Source organism: Corvus moneduloides, chromosome 18 (genome assembly GCF_009650955.1).
Source record: "Corvus moneduloides isolate bCorMon1 chromosome 18, bCorMon1.pri, whole genome shotgun sequence".
Classification (NCBI taxonomy): Eukaryota; Metazoa; Chordata; class Aves; order Passeriformes; family Corvidae; genus Corvus; species Corvus moneduloides.
The window spans coordinates 12,371,897-12,391,037 of NC_045493.1; the positions used below are offsets into that span (position 1 = coordinate 12,371,897).

A 19,141-nucleotide genomic window follows, 5' to 3' on the forward strand; every position below is an offset into this window, starting at 1 on the left:
AATAAACTGTATGTACAAACTGTGTGAAAATTGGAGTGAAAAGGACTAATAACTGAGTATTATCTGTTAAAAAACTGAAGTGCTGGGCCTGTAGATTGCTGTGTTTTTTTTCAGTGTCTTGTATTAAAATATTTGAAATTTAAATCACAGCACAAACTGATCATTCTCTGAGTGGTTGATATTTTTTAAAGAAAAAATTTAACAATAATGTGTTAAGTGGCAGAAAAAATACTAAAAAGAAAGCTTTATGGTATGATCTTCTGAATTAATAGGTCACTGAAGAGCTTTACAATATATTTATTCCTGAACTGACAACTGTGACAGAAAATCCAAAGGGTGTTGATAAACTATGGAGAGAAGTAAATATAATAATTAGTCCTATGGAAGACCTGACATTTGACCCTTTCAGCATGGAAAGTGCACATGACTGGGAATTAGTTATGGAAGAATTTAGAGAAGACCTTACAGTAAGTACCATATACTGTGATTCCCAAAAAATGGTAAAAATAAGCTCGACTACTATTATTAAAAAGTATTTTCATTCTGCCACCCTTTCTTGGTATTGTAGGATGACTTTCTAAGTGACAGGGTTTCTTTGCTTTCTTCCTTTGTTTAGGATATTGAAGAAAAGATGAAAAGATTTATTGATGAATCTTTTAAGACCCTTCGATCAGCAGAAACTGCTTTTGACATGCTGTTAAAGTACAAACAAATCCAGATTCGTGAAACTATTCGTAAGCAGCTCATGAAGAAGTTCAGTGATGTTTTGGAAAAATATTGTAAAGAGGTAATTCAGTTTAGGGATTTTTTTATTTAGTGCATGAAGTTTTTTACCTGATGAAAATCATAAATCTGTATATGTCTAAATACCTGTGTGGTGTCATTTACTATCTAAAAGACTGAAAACTTTTATAAATAAATATGATAATTGCTCTCTTCTTTTTGGAGCCAATTGGAGAAATAGTCTGGTTAATTTGCTGAAATGGTTGTGCACATCTGTATACGTGAGACACTGTGTGGGAAGTGGAAGGTGCTCTGAATGCAGCAAGGCTTGTGGCTATTCCTGCACCTTGTAACCAGCAGCTCAACAGGAGACCTTCCTGAGAAAATGGATCTTTTATATCCTACAGCTTTCTTGTAGTGGACAAGTTCATGGTATGACCAAAATGTGTCAGAGATCAACTTTGGAAGGCAGAAATAATTCTGACATATAGAAGAAGCCTGTATGTCGGAAAGCTTTTCATGTCAGCTTTTTTCTTGATATTTCAAAGAACATTGAACTTAACAATAAAATGTAATCTTACAGAAAATGCTGCCATAATGGCAGCTCCATAAGATAGAGAAAGGTAGACAAAAGAATTATTTTTATACTGCCACTGGAATTAGCTTCAGAGCTTGTGCTGTGTCTCAGACAGTGATCATGGACAAGCAGTGGGAAAATGATTCTTTGTAATATTTTATTCTCTTCTAGGTTGAAATTGTTAAGCAAATCTTTGTTCAGAACCTCAAGGATCCGCCTCTGTACAAGAACCATCCTCCAGTGGCTGGGGCAATAGCCTGGTCCCGATCCCTTTTCCGTCGGATCCAGCACACCATTGTTCGATTCCAAGAAGTAGAGGAGTTGCTTGCTACTGAACGTGGAAAGGAAGTATGTTGGTTCTTTTGGTACTTGATGAAGGAAGAAATACTTTTGTTACGCACTTCTAATGATGTGAAAGTGCTCTAATGTGAGGGGATGTCCCAAGTCTTTGTGCACAGCAAGCCATGTTAGATGTGAAAACTGGATTGGAACCTTCCCACTGTTTCCCAGGGAGACAGTGATGAAATCAATTACATAATCCAAGAGCCCAAATTCTCCAGTGCCTGCATTAATGACAAGGCTTTCATTACTTGTTCTCTTATCTAATAAAAAACAGAAACCATGTTGAGATACCATATTAGGACAGGTTAGTTGAACATTTCTCGTGGTCTTTAAAATGAGTTCTACAGACTTGTCCTTTCTAGGTGAAACACAAATATCTCCAAGTGGCCAAGAAAATGAAAGAGTATGAAGATCAAAAATACCGTCAGTGGAGAGAGAGGACAGAACACATGCTTCCATTGTTACTGAAAGATACTCTACTGACTGTTGTCACTGATGGGGCTGCAACACGTGTTAATCCAGAGACTTCTGAGCAGGTGAGAAGATGGTGTACCAGGCTTCTCTGAGGGGGAGGACTGAAACCTACATGATGGTCAGCGAGAATCTTCTGAGAGTAATATTTTAAACACAGATCTAGAAAAAGGTCTGAGCTCAGAATTGTTTGTGGTCCTTTATAAGACATAGTTCCTGAATCACTTGGCAAATCGTTGAATGTTGTTTCTATGTGTCTTGTTCTGAGCTATAGTTCCTGTTAATTTTTAGGTTTTGGTACAACACTTTTGGGACATTGCTACAATATGTGGGACTGAAGTTAGATAGAGGCAGGTTTCCAGCAGAGATCTTACAGAATCCTCTTCCTACTAAACTTTTGTCTGACTCGGAATTTCCCCTGTGATTTCTGTTGTAACTGGTTGCAGCAGTGTGTAAACAGAGATGATTTGGTTTGTTTCTTGTAATCAACAACTGGAAAAGGGAGTTCTGTGTAATTTCTGATCCTAGAATGCTGACGCTGCTGTCAGATTTTAAAGGCATTTCCACAAGCTCTGAATGTCAGTCATTCTGATTTTTATCTGCTGCCATATCAAATGTCTCCAAAAGCTCACCTTTCCCTTGTAGTGTAACAGTTTGGAGCTCCTCTCCTTTCTGCTGCTCTTTGTTGTGTTGTAGAGGTCTCCAGCAGAGGAGCCTGTCACCACTAAGAAGAGCGTCTGCTTCACTCTGAATTTTTCTCCTGAAATCCAAGAGATTATCATTGAAACAAAGTACATGGAACAACTTGGGCTTCCAGTCCCAGAAATAGCAAGATATGTGGCATTACAGGAAGACAAATACCTTTGGTAAGGCTGAAACAGAGTATCTGCTCACATACAGGCTTATGGCAAGCGATTTCACTCCAAACTCGAAAGGGGCCTGAGTCATCAAATTTTGGAAATATGAGAGTCCTTAGTGACTTTTTTTTTAAAGGGTACGATTACTAACGGTCAAGTTGCACTGATATGCTTTTCTCTGGCACTCTTTTCATCCTTTATGCTGCAGGACTGTTATACAAATTAACAACTCATCCAAATCTGAGAGAAAACAAGGAAAATAATTTGCAATGAATTGTTACTGCCATTTAGATTTCAGCTCATTTAAACTCACTACTGCTTTCTTCCTGTACAGCCTTGAATAAGTCAGTTGTGTCCAAATTATCACAGACATTTAGCACACAGATGTGCCAGTAAGTCTCTAACTGGATTTTAAAGTTCACCTGTTCAGTTCACTTATGTGCTTCAAACTGGGGCTTTCTGAGCTGGCGCAGGAGAGGTTTATCCAACTACTGTTGGAGCCATATGTAACTTTTCTTCTGTTTTCAGTGGGAAATGAGTTTTAATCAATACATATTCACTGGTTAGTTCTGCAAATTTTGCTTTATATGGAAATTTGAATAGAATGATGTAAGTTCTCTGCTCTTTGGTGGAGTTCAGGGCTGTTTTTCAAGAAAATAGTAATTTTTGTGTTTTGTTGTTTCGTGTTTCTTACATTCTTTAGGTACACAAGTAAACTGAAAGCTATGCTGGATCGCTATCACAAATTAATGGATATGATGAATGAAGCAGAAACCAAACTTCTTGATGACTATGTCCAAGAACTCTGGAAAATATTGAAAGCAGGACACAAAAGACTCACGTGGAAGTCTGTAGGTAATGGAGATACTATTTTTAAATGGCCTTAGACATTTATTTTTAGTTTAAAGTCTCCTCAGTTCTGCAGTCTATTTTTTATGATTGCAGAACATATGATACATCCTATTGCCACAGGGGCAGAGTGGCAGGTTAGACAAACTCTGATCCAGGAGGGTATTTCTTGTGTTTTTATTATATTTAAAACACTGGAGGTGGTTAGAAACCTTTAGCTAAGAGCTGTAAGGGAGCAAGAGATGAAGGATTAGCTGAGAAAACATCTCATCTATGATTCTGCAGAACCGTGGTTCATTCTTAGAGATAAAACACATCTGGTTGTGGCAATTTTGATGCATTGGTGAAATACTTGTTAAAAGAGAAAAAACCCAAATGATTGTGATTTATTTCAAGGTATTGGTGAATTTATTGTCCAGTGTACACAAACCATTGGGAAGTTTGAGTTACTCGTCCTTCAGATCCATAATATTTCTAAAGACATAAGCAGCAAACTTCGGTCCATAGAATCAACAAATCTCTTTAAGTTTCCATGTTCAAAAAATGGTGACAAACTTCCTGGTAAGTCTTTATATTTTCATTTCCAAGCTCTATGGTGTTTTATTTTTCTTTATCTCCCACTTTGGTGTTTTAGTTGCTAAGATGAACCCTTTTAATTGTTACCAAAACTGGTTATAGTAGTAATTCAGGGCATAACAGAGGATGGAACTGGTTTCCTCAGATGGAAATGGCAGTGAGCTGGTTGTCTGCCAGATCTCTCTGTTGCTTGAGTGGCTGATGGATCAAATTTCTTTCAACACTTCATAGTTGTAAAAAGGTCGCTATTAAATAATTGAATCCACATAAAATCCATATTTCAGAGGGCTGAAATATTAATTCATTAATAAGTGAAGATATTTTTATCATTATATGAGATCAATTTCATGTTTGCAAATAAAGTCCAGGTAAATATTGCAGCGTATAAAACTGCTAGATCTTTTGCAGTTAATAATGCTATTTTTTTGTATCTGTTGCAGGAGCAAAAGAATTTTTTGACTATGTTAAATGTGAACAAGTAAAAGATGTGGAACACATGGTTAGAAAGTATTCTGCAATTCCACAACTGCTAATAGAAGTAGAAGGACGAGTTGCCAATACAAACAGTGGCAAATCTCCAAAATTAGCTTCCTATTATGCATACTGGGAACATAGGATTTATCAGGTGTTGACACAGTTAATTGTGAAGTAAGTCAATTATTTGCTTTAATGGGTTTCCAGTCATCTTCAAGTTCTCCTGGATCTGTTGATGAGTATGTGTACTGACATTCTGTTTGAACCCATCAGTGACTTACAGTTTGTGGCAGATTTGTATTTCTACTGGTTTTTTTCCTGTGAAGAATGGAGAACTGATAACAAGGTACAGAGGAAACCCAAATTCTGAGAAAATGTGTATTGGCATGTTGTTGGCAGAAGAGAGAAATAAGGCACATTTTTTGCAATGTGTGTAGTTGCACTTCCCTGGTTTATCTCTAAAATCAAAGTTTTGTTTCCCTAAAGAACATGATTTTGAGAACTTGGTGTCAGTTCCTGGTGTCAGTGTCACTCCCTGTACTGCAGGGCACACGAGTCCAAGAACAAAGGTTTTGCTTGTTCTGCACTGGCTGAGGCCAATCCTGTAGCAAGATAGTAAGAAGGCTTCTGCTACAAGCAAGGTATTATTGCAATTGAGCTTTGCAGCTCTGCTGTAATATCTGTTTAAGCTTCCCATCCATCTCATCTCCCCATGCTCCATGTTTTGTAATTTGATCCATGCTCAGCTGATTTTGCTGTGCTTTCTTGTCTGGGCTCTTGCAGTGGAGTTGACCATGGTCTGAGGATCCTTTTGCACCAAAACATCTCCATTCGTTCATTCCAACAGCTTCTTTTAGCAAGTCAAGCTTTTGCATTAAATCAGTTTAGCAGGACAGTTTTGTTCCCAGGCACGTCAGTGTTTCCAGCTGAAATCAGGTTACAGATCTAAGCTCACACCTGAAAATTGCAGCCTCTCTTGGGCATTTCCCTGGGGGCAGCACCTGATTATTTCTATCTTTGACACTATTTTTTTCCTTTCTCAGGAATTTACAGGCGTTTAATGCAACCGTTCTTGCAAATGTGCCACTGTTACAAATAGAAGCTGTTATATCTGTTCCTGAGGTAACCCTGCAACCTAATGCCAGTGAGATTGAAAAAATGACTGTGCAAGCTATCCAACACTGTGTTGAGGTCACTAAGGTGATTTTTGATAAAGATTTCTTTTTTGTTGCCAGAGTTTGCTTGTGCTTATAATGAGCTAATCTTTTTTATGTTTGGGTAAGCATAAATGTCAAAGGGGAGATTCATATTGCTTTATCTTGAAATCAAAATATCTAGTACATTGTTCTAATTTTACATACTGTCCTAATTTTACAATCTGATGATCACAGGAAAAAAGTACATGCACTTTTTACTCAGGTAAAATTGTTGATTACTTTTTAGTAGTGTTACCAGTGTAAGGACATGATTTGGTTCCATAAATCATCATACATCAGAAGGAAGTACTTTTCAGATTGCACTGCAGATGTTGCTTTCTGATGTATAAATAAGCAGATGGAATAAGGAATGTGAATGGCCTCCTCTACATTACATTTCTTCTTAAAAGCAGCAGAAAAGACAGTTCAGAAAAGGTTGGAGAAAGGCATCTAGGACAGCAAATATCTAGATGAAGTATCTAACTTACTGACAGTGATGTAGCAATATTTTCCTGCAGAGTTTCACATTGAACTGCTTTCCTGAAAAGAAGCCAAATAATGTGACAATGTTCCTGCCCTGCGCTGATGGACAAACGATCCCAGATGTCGCCTGAAATGAATAAATTTAGTTTGTGTGCTTTTTGTGCTCAGATTTGCTGTTCTGCTCCACTGCTGCATGCAGACTGTTTGAGCCAATTCCTTTTTCTCTGTGTCATGCTATATTGTTGCTCAGCAGAGATTTTAGAAGCAGATTGAGTAATGCATGGCAAAGTTTTGTTAGGATGAAATTTTCTCAAGGTGATGGGAAAGTGTGGTCTCTTTTTTGCTGTCAGAAAAGCAATTGATTTGAGAAATCATTCACACCACTTCCTACATTATGTCCTAAATAATGGTGAATTCCTTCACTGAAAGGGTTATCAAGCATTGGAACAGGCTGCTCAGGGAAGTGGTGGAGTCACCATTTTTGGAGGGTGTGTAGGTGTGGCACTTGGGGACACGTATGATTTAGTGGATGGCTTGACAGTCCTGGACTGCTTGGATTCAGTGATCTTAGAGGGCTTTTCAACCTTAATGATTCTATGAATGATTTAGCTAAAATGCCTCAACAAGATAACTGTTTTCCAACCCTGTCTTTAAAACTCCAGCATTTTGTACGATGGATGCACGGTACATGTATTGAATGCCCTCCTCAGCACGTCAAGGCGGATGAAGTTGTCACTTTCAGCTTTTACAGTGATGTCTCCCAGAGCCCTCTGATAATTGAACAGGCTGTTCTCATCACTGGGAATGTCCATAAACTCCTGGCTTCTCTCAACAAGTGTTTGAATGAATGGAAGGGGTATGACCTGGTGTGGAAATCGGACAAAGGCGCAGTCCTGGACCGTTTAGCTGCAGAAAACCCTGCTTGTGTTATCTTTGATGAGCACTTGCAGTTCTACATGAAGGTAGCTCGGGAAGTGAGTCAGCGGACCTTGATTAAAGATGAACAGTTTATCAGGCTTCAGCTGGCTCCTTTAGCCTCTATAGTGCAGGAGAATGCTAAAAGCTGGGTGATGTCACTTGGGAAATTGCTTAATGAGTTAGCAAGAGAGGAGCTCTTCAGGCTTCAAGATGAGATTCAGGTAGGTGTTCTCTGTTTTTTTGTTATCTTTTTCACGTAGACTAAAAATCAATCTGGCATGTTATTTGCTGCTTGTGTTTTGTGTTTGACTCGTTAAAATTCTAACAACTGCTTTGTCAGTGTTGATTCTGGAGATGATCTTTACTTTTTACAGAGATTATCAGAGAATGTGAATAGACCTCCTGAAACCCTGGACGATCTCAGAGTCATCCTTAGCACATTTGGGGTGATCAAAGGTGTGTCCCTCGAGGTGGAACTGAGATATTTGGACATTGGGGAGAGATACAGAACTCTTGCTTTGTACAATATTCCAGTAAGTGCATGTCTCATCAAACCTTTCAGATCTGAGCTAGGGGCACAAATGCATCTCATGTGAATGAAGAAATGTTTTCCTTTTAAAAAGTGCTACAGAATTACAGCATTGTTGAGGTTTGAAGGGATGTCTGGAGACTGTGTAGTCCAGACTCCCCTCTCAAATCAGTATGTCCACTTGAAAATGGACGTATGGCATGTGTTTAAATCTGATTGAGGTGGCCTCAGTATTGATTTTGTGTTTTGCATGTTTGTAATGTGAGCACATATTCCTCACTTTCTTGTGAAAGTGTGTGCCTACTTATGTGTTGTGAGAGGTGCTACTTGTTTTGTTTAGGTAGCTGAAGAAGAGCAAGAGAAGTCTGACAATCTTAGGGAAGCATGGGAGACTCTCTTAATGGAAGCAGCAGAAGTCAGTCGCAACCTAGATTGTGAAGGAGGTGTAAAAGAAACATTCACAAAGGTAATATTTGTAATTAGTATGGAAAACAATTAGAAATGGAAAGGAAAACTATTTAAACGAACGCTGTTCTCTTTAGGTGACAAAACAACAAATTGAGGACTACAGCAAAGAGACGGAAGAGTTTTTTCAGAAACTCCTGACTGAGGGGCCTGGTGTTGTTGGGGATGATCTTGATAAAGGTAAATGGATTAATGTGTGTGAAGTGATGCTTTGAGAATACTAGTCTTTGGACAATTCAAATTTTATGTAAAACAAGAAAACTGTGCTTTCGTTATTAACATACAAACTCATCAGCCTGGAATGTGAACATCTTTAGTACTAGAACATCTACAGACCATATGTAAATTCTGTCTTATTTATTTCCCATGAACCCTGGGATTATTTATCTGGAAAAATTCCTCTCCTTTCCCAGGACTAGAACTCATGGCTATGTTTGAAAAAGAATTAGAGAGACTGGAAAAAAGGCAGCGGGAACTGGCTAGTGCTGAGAAACTTTTAGACTTGCCAGCAACAATGTACCCAAACTTAATAAAAGCACAGAAGGATGCAAAAGCTCTGAAGCAGGTCTATGACATTTATGCACAGCAAAAAGTGAGTATCACACCAAGTCTGCAGGGACACACACGTGTTCATGCACAAAGGTGGGGGACAGAAGAAGTAGTAACTCCCTGGTTACTGTCAACTCTTTTTGAAGCCGTTGCATGAAATTAGCTATGCCCTGGGATTGGTTATCACTGTGAAATGGTTTTAATATTAGTACAGCACTATCAGTGTCTCGATGGTGGACTGAACACATCAGATAGGAACAGACTTCTCCCAGCCTCTAATAATTGTTGGACGGCATTTTACTGCACACGGTTCCTCATCAGTTCAGTGAAACTACTTTTGGATATAGGATGTGTACAGGTGACAATGGGTATCTTGGGCTTTAACTACTTTTTAAGAAGTTTTATTTTTCCAAAATTTAAATGCTCTGTAAAGTATGGTCCTGTTCTTCGTATTCCTTTTTTACTACTTCTTCTACAACTGGTTGTGTTTGGCTATGAATGGGTCTTGGACATGAACTTGTCTCTCCCAGTGTTTGTAAAATGTAACACAATTACATTTTGGGGGTCAAAACTAAAAGGAGTATGATTTTTTTTTTTTTTCCCCCCCTTCTTAATGTCCTCGTTTCCAGGCAGCTAAAGAGGAATGGTCTCAGACACTCTGGATAAACCTCAATGTCAAGGTTCTTCAGGAGGGAATCGAAGGATTTCTGAAAGCCCTTCGGAAGCTGCCCAGACCAGTGCGCAGTATGCCAATAGGTGTCCAACTGGAAAAAAAAATGAAGGCATTTCGGGACTCCATTCCTTTGTTGCTTGATTTGAAAAATGAAGCTTTAAGAGAAAGGTTTGTTTTGATTTATTTATGTCCACTATATGTAGAAGTATTTGATGTGTTTCGTTAGAACTTTCTGTTACTGTGGTCATGCCATATCCTGGAGCTTGGAACTTTATTTCTGCCTAATGAACTTGTGTAGTAGCATGAAAGGTGGCTGCAATGACTGGGATACTTTATGTATTCAAACTGTAGCTCTTGTTTAAACAGCAGAGTGCTAAACATGAGTTCATTATTATATGTTACAGCTGTTTTGGTTTTTTATTGTATCATGGTGTTAAATTGATGTGTCAATTTAAAACAGGCATTGGCAAGACCTTATGGAGAAAACAGGAACAAGGTTTGAAATGAAAACAGAAACATTCACTTTGGAAAATATGTTTGCTATGGAACTTCACAGACACACCAATGTTATCAGTGAAATAGTTGGAACTGCTGTTAAGGAACTTAGCATTGAGAAGGTAATATATTGAATTATAGAATCGTAATAAAACTAAAAAGACAAGGATGACAACAATCAGTTTTATTTGAGATTTAAATTGGCATGACTGCAAGTTTGGCTATCTTCAGGGAGCTGCCGTAGTGTAGCTCATGAAAACTAAGATCTATAGCTCTGTTAATGGACTCCTACTGGCACAGAATCCTCGCAGAACTTGCTTTGGCAGCAGCATATTGGATCTCTATGATTACAGTAAGAAAGTTTGTCCTATGAAAATGGATCAGAAGAAGGATCCATTCTCTTGCTATCATGCTTTTTGAAATAGACTCTTCTTTATAAACCAGAGTTAGAAAATCTGTGCAAAAATTTTGCTGGATTAGTTGTTTCATTTTTTTGCTAAGATTATAGTTCTCCTGTTTTTGAAGACTGAAATATGCGTCTTTTTATGTCCACATGCAGGGAATGAAGGAAATAATAGAAACGTGGGAAAATATGAAATTCCCTATACAAGTGTACACCAAAGGCACTGAGACACGAGGCTTTATTCTGGGATCTGTAGAGGAAATTTTAGAGATTCTTGATGACAACAATGTCAATCTTCAGAGTGTTTTGGGCAGTCGATTTGTGGGTCCTTTCCTGTCGTCCGCTCAAAAATGGGAAAGAACTCTGTCATTGACTGGCGAAGTAACTGAGGTAGGAGGAAAGTGCTGGACTAAATAATTAATGTTTATTATTTATAATCCAGATTTTCTGTTGTACTTCTGTTTCCTCTGATGGTAACATTTGATTCTTAGATCTGGGTAACAGTTCAGAGAAAATGGATGTACCTGGAGAGCATCTTTGTTGGTGGAGATATCAGATCACAGCTTCCGGAGGAAGTCAAAATATTTGATCGTGTAGACAAAATGTTTAAAGAGGCAAGTGACTGATTTGTGATCAGCATAATTATTTAGTGCATTTTGCTTCCAGTTCCATAGTTACTTATGGTCTTCTGTGACATGTGTAATACTGAGAATGATGTGCTATAATTCATTGAATATGAGATTGGGGAACCCAGAAATTTTGTTTTGCTTCACATCTGTCATAACCAGAAGACTTCTCCTGATTTAGCTAAGATGGGCAGAGGTAAGATCCTTGGCTGGCAGCCTGGGGTAGGCAGAATCTCCTTTTCCTTTTATTGTTTTTTGCATCTTTTCACCTTTACCATGATAATAAGAAGCTTACATGTGTTCCTATTGACTGAGGACCTATGGATATGCTAAAAAGGCTTTTCTGGTTCACGCCACTGCTCCCATACTGAACACATATTCCTGGTATGAATATGGCTTACTTTTCTGTTTCCCATCTGCGAAATTGAGAGAGTACTGTGATTTCTAAATACAATGTTTGATCACTCCTTAAAGTACCATTGTGTACAGGAGCAAAGTCAGGTATGTGCTTAAGCTGGCCTGACTGGGGATACAGGCTTGTCTGGCTTACACTTGCTTTTACAGTTGTATCTCCATAAGCATACTACCTTAGTGTTTTCATACAGCACTGCAGCACCACAAAACCACTTCAAAACCATTTAAAAACCTTTGATTCACTTCTATCAGGACCTGTACTGCTTGTGCTGTTGGCATGCTTTGTCATTAATTAAATATAATTTAATATAACGTATTGCTGTACAACATTTTCTAAACTTCCTTTTCTCCCTGTATAGATAATGGATGAAACTGTAAAAGACCCAACAATAAAAAATTGCTGTGAAGCCCCAAATCGTCTGTCAGACTTCCGTCACATAAACAATGTGCTGGAGAAATGCCAGAAAAGCTTGAATGACTATTTGGATTCCAAGCGAAATGCTTTCCCGAGATTTTTCTTTATATCTGATGACGAGTTGCTCAGTATCCTTGGCAGCAGCAGCGCACTCTGTGTCCAGGAACACATGATAAAGGTACGGTGTCTGGCTTTCCACAGTGCCTTGTGCTTTTAGGTGCTTTAAAAAGTTCAACAGACTGTACTGTACCTGCTCATAGGGATGCATGAATATTTTCTGCATACAAAGAGCATCCTGGCAGCATCTTGAAGAAGCTTCTGAATAACCAGATCAAATCTGATGCACAGTCTCTCCTGGCTCTGACACTGGTTGGTAGCAGTTATGGTAGAGGAGCATTCAAGATACACCAGAATGATCTGTTATTAAAGAACTGTCCTCACAGATTGTAGCTCTTCCTAGATCTTTATTTTCTAGGAAAAAAAAAAAATCAATGTCATTTGGGCCTGATTATTTGCTTGATATTCTGCAGTTGTGCTGCTGGGCTATATATTGGCATTTGCATTTGATTACTTAGGAGTCAGATCCATTTCTCTGGAGAAGAGCTGGGGGTTGCATGCACTTACATCTTGGAGGCTTTATTTCTAAAGTGCCCGTGAATTTCTTTGTTGCTGCATTTCAGATGTTTGATAATATAGCCTCGCTGAGGTTCCAGGACGGTGACAATGATGAGAAGATCGCCACAGCCATGATCTCAGCTGAGGGGGAGGTGATGGAGTTCCGGCAGGTTGTTCCTGCCATGGGCAGAGTGGAGAATTGGATGACAGCAGTGCTGGAGGAAATGAGACGGACCAACAGACGCCTCACCAAGGAAGCCATTTTTCGATATTGTGAAGACAGAAGCAGGTGAAACAATCAGTGTCAAGGATAACACAACCTGATATGTTGCTATGAGCCTGTAGTGATATAGAAAAGGCATAATTTTTAAATTCCTACACAATTTAGTCTGTACTTCTCTGTGTGGAGGGATATGAATAAATTCACATGCACTATTTTAACTAACCTCTCATATAATCTCTCGTATCTGTTTTCCTAAATCTTGAGTTTTATTTTTGGTGTTGTGTGTTCAGTATATTTTTCTCATGATGAATTCCACTTGGGAATTTTATACATGGAACAGACAGCTTTTCTATCAGAATATTTCCTAGGCTTTTGAAATCCCACAGCATACTTCGATAGAATTCTGTCTATCTCTGAAAAGTTTGGCTTGTGTAGTAGCTGTTGCAGGAACAGAAGGAACTTCTTTGTTGTTGTTGTATTTTTTTTTTCTTTCCTGATCAGTTACTTAAAATAAACAGTAACTCAGCCTCCCTCACTATATATGTTTTCCATAGAGTTGATTGGATGTTGCTCTTCCAAGGCATGATGGTGCTTGCTGCTAATCAAGTGTGGTGGACTTGGGAGGTAGAGGATGTCTTTCGAAAAGTGAAAAAGGGAGAAAAGCAGGCAATGAAACTTTATGCTAAAAAAATGCACAGGCAAATTGATGACCTCGTTACCCGCATTACAATGCCCTTGAGCAAAAACGACAGGAAAAAATACAACACTGTTCTCATCATCGATGTGCACGCCAGAGACATCATCGACGTATTTGTCAGAGACAGGTAAGCACCACCTCCAGCTTCTGAGCAGCTCCCAAATGTGTAAGTTGTATCGCCGTCCTTCTGACGATGCTCACGTGAGCTCTGTCGCGCAGCATTCTGCAGGCTCAGGAGTTCGAGTGGGAGAGCCAGCTGCGGTTTTACTGGGAGCGCGAGCCGGACGACCTGACGGTGCGGCAGTGCAGCGGCACCTTCTCCTACGGCTACGAGTACATGGGGCTCAACGGGCGCCTCGTCATCACCCCGCTCACCGATCGCATCTACCTCACGCTCACACAGGTGCGCCTTCAAGGACATTTTGCTAACAAGCCCCTGTTATACTCAGCCTGTCACATCCTTGTTGTAGTTCCTCTTCCTGCTGTCTCTCAGATGCCAGTGTGAACGCTGTTTGAAATCAGTAGTGATATCCTTCTAACCTCATTGCTGCAAAGACAGTATAGAAGGCATTCACAGATAAAGTTTAAGGCCTTTTGTACCCAAGGGTTCATTTGTGGTTTTGTTACCAATCTAATATAAATCTAATCCAAGCTTTGCTTTGCTTTTTGTTCTGTCTTCAAAGGCTCTATCAATGTATTTGGGAGGAGCACCAGCAGGGCCAGCAGGTACAGGGAAGACAGAAACAACCAAGGATCTGGCCAAAGCACTGGGCTTGCTGTGTGTAGTGACAAACTGTGGAGAAGGCATGGACTTCAAAGTAAGAGTTAAAGATCTGTGTTCTCTGATGAAATGCCAACTTCTGCTCTTTATCAGTGCCCAGGATAAGGGCATACTCTGAACTTCTGCATAAGTATCTCCCTTAGAGATACCACACTGTTTGATAATTAAATTTAGTAAAAAATGTCAATTTTGAATAAATTCTTGAAGGAATTTCAGGCCCTTTCAAGCAGGGGAGCAATGACTGTAATGATATGTGTTTAAGCTTATGATAGCCAATCTGTACCTGGCAAGTAATTATTGCAAGACCCTATGATGGATTGATTGGTAAACATCCAGAAGTTTATCCAGCATTAAGAATTTTAGTGTATTCCAAAGTTTTTTGATGCTGATTGTTTTATATATTCACTGCTAAGAAATTTTTCTTGTTGTTCCTTTTAGGCAATGGGTAAAATTTTCTCAGGTCTTGCCCAGTGTGGAGCGTGGGGATGCTTTGATGAATTCAATCGCATTGATGCTTCCGTGCTTTCAGTAATTTCTTCCCAGATTCAGACGATTCGAAACGCATTAATGAAGGGGTGGAAAAGATTTCAGGTAAACATTAAAAAAGAAGAGTAATTGTGAAGGCTGATCTTGGTTTTCAGGCCAAGACTCAGAGTTAGACCCCATCATTAGATCAAAGGGCTGCTGCTTCTGTAATTTGTTTGTGCTGAACATTTCAAACTCCTGAGCATGTACTTTTGGTTTGAAATATGTTAAATCCTTGCTGATTGCCTAATCCTTTGTGAGTTTCTTCCTTTGTGAAGCGAGATAAAAGTGATCTTAATAGGATAATAGCAAGTTAATGGGGTAATAGTCTAGTAGTAATGAGGAACAGGAGTAACTTGACTTGATGTGAATTGTGAGGCTCTATTTACTGAGGCTTATTGAAATTCAAAAACCTCAGACAGAAAATTTGAGGCTTGTGAAATATCTTAAAGAAGGTACATTCATTCCACTCTTCGTATCAGGATGACTGTCTAAAACTAAATATTTTAGCACTTTGTCCTAAGTGGGTACCCCAGTATTACTGGTTTTCTCTTTGAGTAAATAGTATTATTTTTTTAAATTCCTAATTCACATTGTTCTAATGTTTTCTTATGCCTTTAGTTTGAAGGACAGGAGATTTCCCTTGATAGCCGTATCGGCATTTTTATTACAATGAATCCTGGTTATGCTGGCCGGACTGAGCTCCCTGAGTCTGTAAAAGCTCTCTTCAGGCCTGTGGTTGTTATTGTACCAGATCTTCAGCAGATCTGTGAAATAATGCTGTTTTCTGAAGGGTTCCTTACAGCAAAGGTAAGAAAATTCTGTTGTTACCCATACCCATGTGCCCATCCATGTTTGCATGGCCAGTAGCAATGTCCACATTCGTGATCGTTTAAATTAAATCTCAAACAGGTCCTTGCCAAAAAGATGACAGTGCTGTACAAGCTGGCCAGGGAACAGCTTTCTAAACAACATCACTATGATTTTGGACTGCGTGCCCTTAAGTCAGTGTTGGTGATGGCTGGAGAATTGAAAAGAGGATCAGCAGACCTCAGTGAGGTAGATTTGCTGCTTAGTTACCCTGGGCATATCATCTTTTTCATTAGGAAGGGGATGTGTTTACCCATCTGATGTAGTTTGCTTTGGAAATAGGAACATTGGTGGTATTTGTCTTATTATTTCACTTTGTTCTTATTGAGTTCCATTGTGCTCTCTGCCATTAGAACTCCAGTCAAAGTAGGGAAATCTATGGAAAATGAGGTATTTTCCTGCTTGTTAAATCCAGGATGCAAGCAGCCAGATGAATATCTCTGGATGACTAGCAAAAACTGATTTTTGAACAGTGAGTGCTCCAGCTCAGGGAAGCTGTGGTGTGGAACACTGCAGCCATTTGGCATTCGATTAACATGGCAGAAAAAGGCAGTATATTATTCTTAGTTACTGATGTGCTTAATCCATATGAAATAACCTCTGTTTTTCCTACTAGGAACTGATGACAAAACACATTCTAAAAGCTGTACTGAAATAATCAGGCAATAGCTTTTAAAGATTTAAAGTTTTGAAGTACCTCATTTTAGCTGATTAGTAAACTGTTTGGTAAAGATTGATTTTGCTGCGTTTTGTCTAGGATGTTGTACTAATGAGAGCTCTGCGAGACATGAATCTTCCTAAATTTGTGTTTGAAGATGTGCCTCTCTTCCTTGGCCTAATCTCTGACCTGTTTCCTGGCCTGGACTGCCCTCGAGTCCGCTACCCTAACTTTAATGATGCTGTAGAACAAGCGTTGGAAGAACGAGGTTATGTTGCTCTACCAGTCCAGGTATAAAGAATGTTAACTGTGTGAGGTTTTGTTGTAAACATGAGGCTGCAGATGCATTGTTGCACTCTGGAGTGGCTCCAGGAAAACTTACCTGATACAGATTAGCTGCTAATCTTGTCCACAAAGAGTTATGATAGTAGTCTACTGAATCCATGTTTATTTTTCAGGTGGATAAAGTAGTTCAGATGTATGAGACAATGTTAACTCGTCACACTACAATGGTGGTTGGACCTACTGGAGGTGGCAAGACAGTTGTTATTAACACCTTGTGCCAGGCCCAAAACAAGTGAGTATAGAATGTAAACCAGGCTATCAAATGGCACAGTCTGTATTACTCAGCCCTGCCCAGAGTTATTTGCTTGGGTTAACATGAGATGATGGTGTGACATTTTACAATTGCTTTTCTTCCTGTATCTTTAGGCTGGGATTATTGACAAAGCTTTATGTACTGAACCCTAAAGCTATGAGTGTGATTGAGCTGTATGGGATCCTTGACCCTGTCACACGAGACTGGACAGATGGAGTCCTGTCAAACATTTTTCGGGATATCAACAGACCCACTGACAAGAAAGAGCGAAGGTAGGCAGCTGGAAATCATTGTGGTGGCTTTGAGATCCTGGGGTTTACACCAACTGAAAAAAAATTGATATGGTACTATTTAAAAGAAACAAGTGCTAAATAAATAGAAAGAAAGACCCCTAGACACTATCTCCTGTGAGTCTAGCCTCAATGAAACGATGCAATTATAAAAAATGAATGGTAGACTTCAAAATACCTGGACTGACACCATTGATGACACTTCTGAATTCAGGAGTATGTTAGCAAAATCAGAGGTCAGTCAGTGCCCCATGGCTCTTGTACACAGGTACATTCTCTTTGATGGAGATGTGGATGCTCTCTGGGTTGAAAACATGAATTCTGTCATGGATGACAACAAGTTACTGACCCTGGCAAATGGGGAGCGGATTAGACTTCAGGCACACTGTGCATTGTTGTTTGAGGTAAGAAATGACTGGACCATTTAATAAATGGGAAGGGTTAGATACAGATGGGGCTTTAAAGCCTGAAAAGCAGTTGCTGTGTATCGTTATCTTGTGTGATTATTTTGTAGGTTGGGGACTTACAGTATGCATCTCCTGCCACAGTATCCCGCTGCGGAATGGTCTATGTAGATCCTAAAAATCTGAGATATGAGCCCTACTGGCAGAAGTGGGTCAAAGGAAGAGAAAATGAGGTGGGAGTTTCTGGTCTTGTTCAGAGAGTATTTATGTTTAACACTGAACTGTAGACAGCTGTAAAAAACCTGTGTAAAGGCAGTCTGATTTTTCTGACAAGAGTTAACAGTAAGGTTGCTTAGGTCCTTGTTTCTTACATTTAGTTTAAAAACTCAAGTCCACAGGGAACTGAAGTAAGACAATTTACTTGCTACCACGTGATGAATGCTGATCTTCACTTGCTGAACACCCAGTCCATATAACAGCATCACATTTTTTCATGTGACTGTACCCTGTCTTTGGTAGAAGTGATTCCTTCAGGAACAATCCCTGGTCAGCCAGGTATTGATGGGAAGTTCTGCTGTAAAAATTTGTCTTTCCAGCCTTATGTGTGCTGAAATATTGTCCTTTTTGTGTTCCTTAGCAAGAGAGAGTGGAATTGAATCGTCTCTTTCAAAAGTATGTGCCCGACCTTATTGATATGATTGTGGAGGGAATTGTGGACGGCAGACAAGAACGAAAGCTGAAGACCATTATTCCTCAAACAGATTTAAATATGGTAAGAAACAGAGAATAAAGATTGAACACATTTAACTAAAAAGAAAATGGAATGATGGAGGAAGTAAAATCTTCCCAAAGAAAGCACAGGAGGAGAGTCCGTGCTGAAATGTCAATTTGCTACTGATGAGTACAGAGACACCAAACCAGTCATCTCCTAACAATGCTCTTCTGCTGAACTGAATACACATAGCAGTAGGTTCACCTGTAAGAACAAAAGACCGGCAATGAGCTGAAAACATATTAAGAGTTTTCGTGTCTCTAAATGGCAATTTTGTTTACTGATTTGTCCTTTTTCCAACAGATCGTGCAGTTGACTGTGATGCTGGATGTCCTAGTGGTACAGCCTGAAAATCCTGATGTTTTGGAGTGTTTTTTCTTGGAAGCTTTGTATTGCTCCTTAGGTGCTTCTCTTCTTGATGCTGGGAGAATTAAATTTGATGAAAACGTTAAACGTATTTCCTGCATGTCTATTGTTCAGGGTGAGAACATCCTGGCAAAGCCAGGGGAGCTGCCAGGTAGGATCTTGTCATAATTTAATCCAATTTAACCTCATTGATTACAGTAGAAAAGTGTTAGTTTCCATGAAGGCAGATCATTATTTTCCTTCCAGCTAGCTGTCCTGGCTGCAAAATATGCTCCTTGAGGGGCTATTGGTGAAAACCTCATAGAGA

The 19,141-nt window shown here is 39.2% G+C and overlaps 1 protein-coding gene across 4 annotated transcripts in view; it reads left to right on the forward strand.

Annotated features, from left to right (window-relative positions):
- The window catches only part of DNAH10 (dynein axonemal heavy chain 10), a 51,871-nt gene that overhangs the window by 5,594 nt on the left and 27,136 nt on the right, over positions 1-19,141 (forward strand). For all 4 annotated transcript variants that reach the window (XM_032127892.1, XM_032127890.1, XM_032127889.1 and 1 more), the window contains exons 9-41: positions 273-467; positions 617-787; positions 1,472-1,648; positions 2,005-2,178; positions 2,810-2,979; positions 3,674-3,825; positions 4,216-4,380; positions 4,836-5,043; positions 5,913-6,069; positions 7,211-7,687; positions 7,841-7,999; positions 8,336-8,461; positions 8,538-8,640; positions 8,874-9,052; positions 9,639-9,850; positions 10,143-10,299; positions 10,737-10,970; positions 11,072-11,194; positions 11,980-12,213; positions 12,716-12,939; positions 13,428-13,697; positions 13,790-13,973; positions 14,254-14,388; positions 14,790-14,942; positions 15,498-15,686; positions 15,789-15,935; positions 16,504-16,695; positions 16,863-16,981; positions 17,116-17,274; positions 17,561-17,696; positions 17,807-17,929; positions 18,334-18,468; positions 18,772-18,985. In XM_032127892.1, the coding sequence (XP_031983783.1) occupies positions 273-467; positions 617-787; positions 1,472-1,648; positions 2,005-2,178; positions 2,810-2,979; positions 3,674-3,825; positions 4,216-4,380; positions 4,836-5,043; positions 5,913-6,069; positions 7,211-7,687; positions 7,841-7,999; positions 8,336-8,461; positions 8,538-8,640; positions 8,874-9,052; positions 9,639-9,850; positions 10,143-10,299; positions 10,737-10,970; positions 11,072-11,194; positions 11,980-12,213; positions 12,716-12,939; positions 13,428-13,697; positions 13,790-13,973; positions 14,254-14,388; positions 14,790-14,942; positions 15,498-15,686; positions 15,789-15,935; positions 16,504-16,695; positions 16,863-16,981; positions 17,116-17,274; positions 17,561-17,696; positions 17,807-17,929; positions 18,334-18,468; positions 18,772-18,985 (5,953 nt within the window). The remainder of the gene's footprint in view (positions 1-272; positions 468-616; positions 788-1,471; positions 1,649-2,004; positions 2,179-2,809; positions 2,980-3,673; positions 3,826-4,215; positions 4,381-4,835; positions 5,044-5,912; positions 6,070-7,210; positions 7,688-7,840; positions 8,000-8,335; positions 8,462-8,537; positions 8,641-8,873; positions 9,053-9,638; positions 9,851-10,142; positions 10,300-10,736; positions 10,971-11,071; positions 11,195-11,979; positions 12,214-12,715; positions 12,940-13,427; positions 13,698-13,789; positions 13,974-14,253; positions 14,389-14,789; positions 14,943-15,497; positions 15,687-15,788; positions 15,936-16,503; positions 16,696-16,862; positions 16,982-17,115; positions 17,275-17,560; positions 17,697-17,806; positions 17,930-18,333; positions 18,469-18,771; positions 18,986-19,141) is intronic.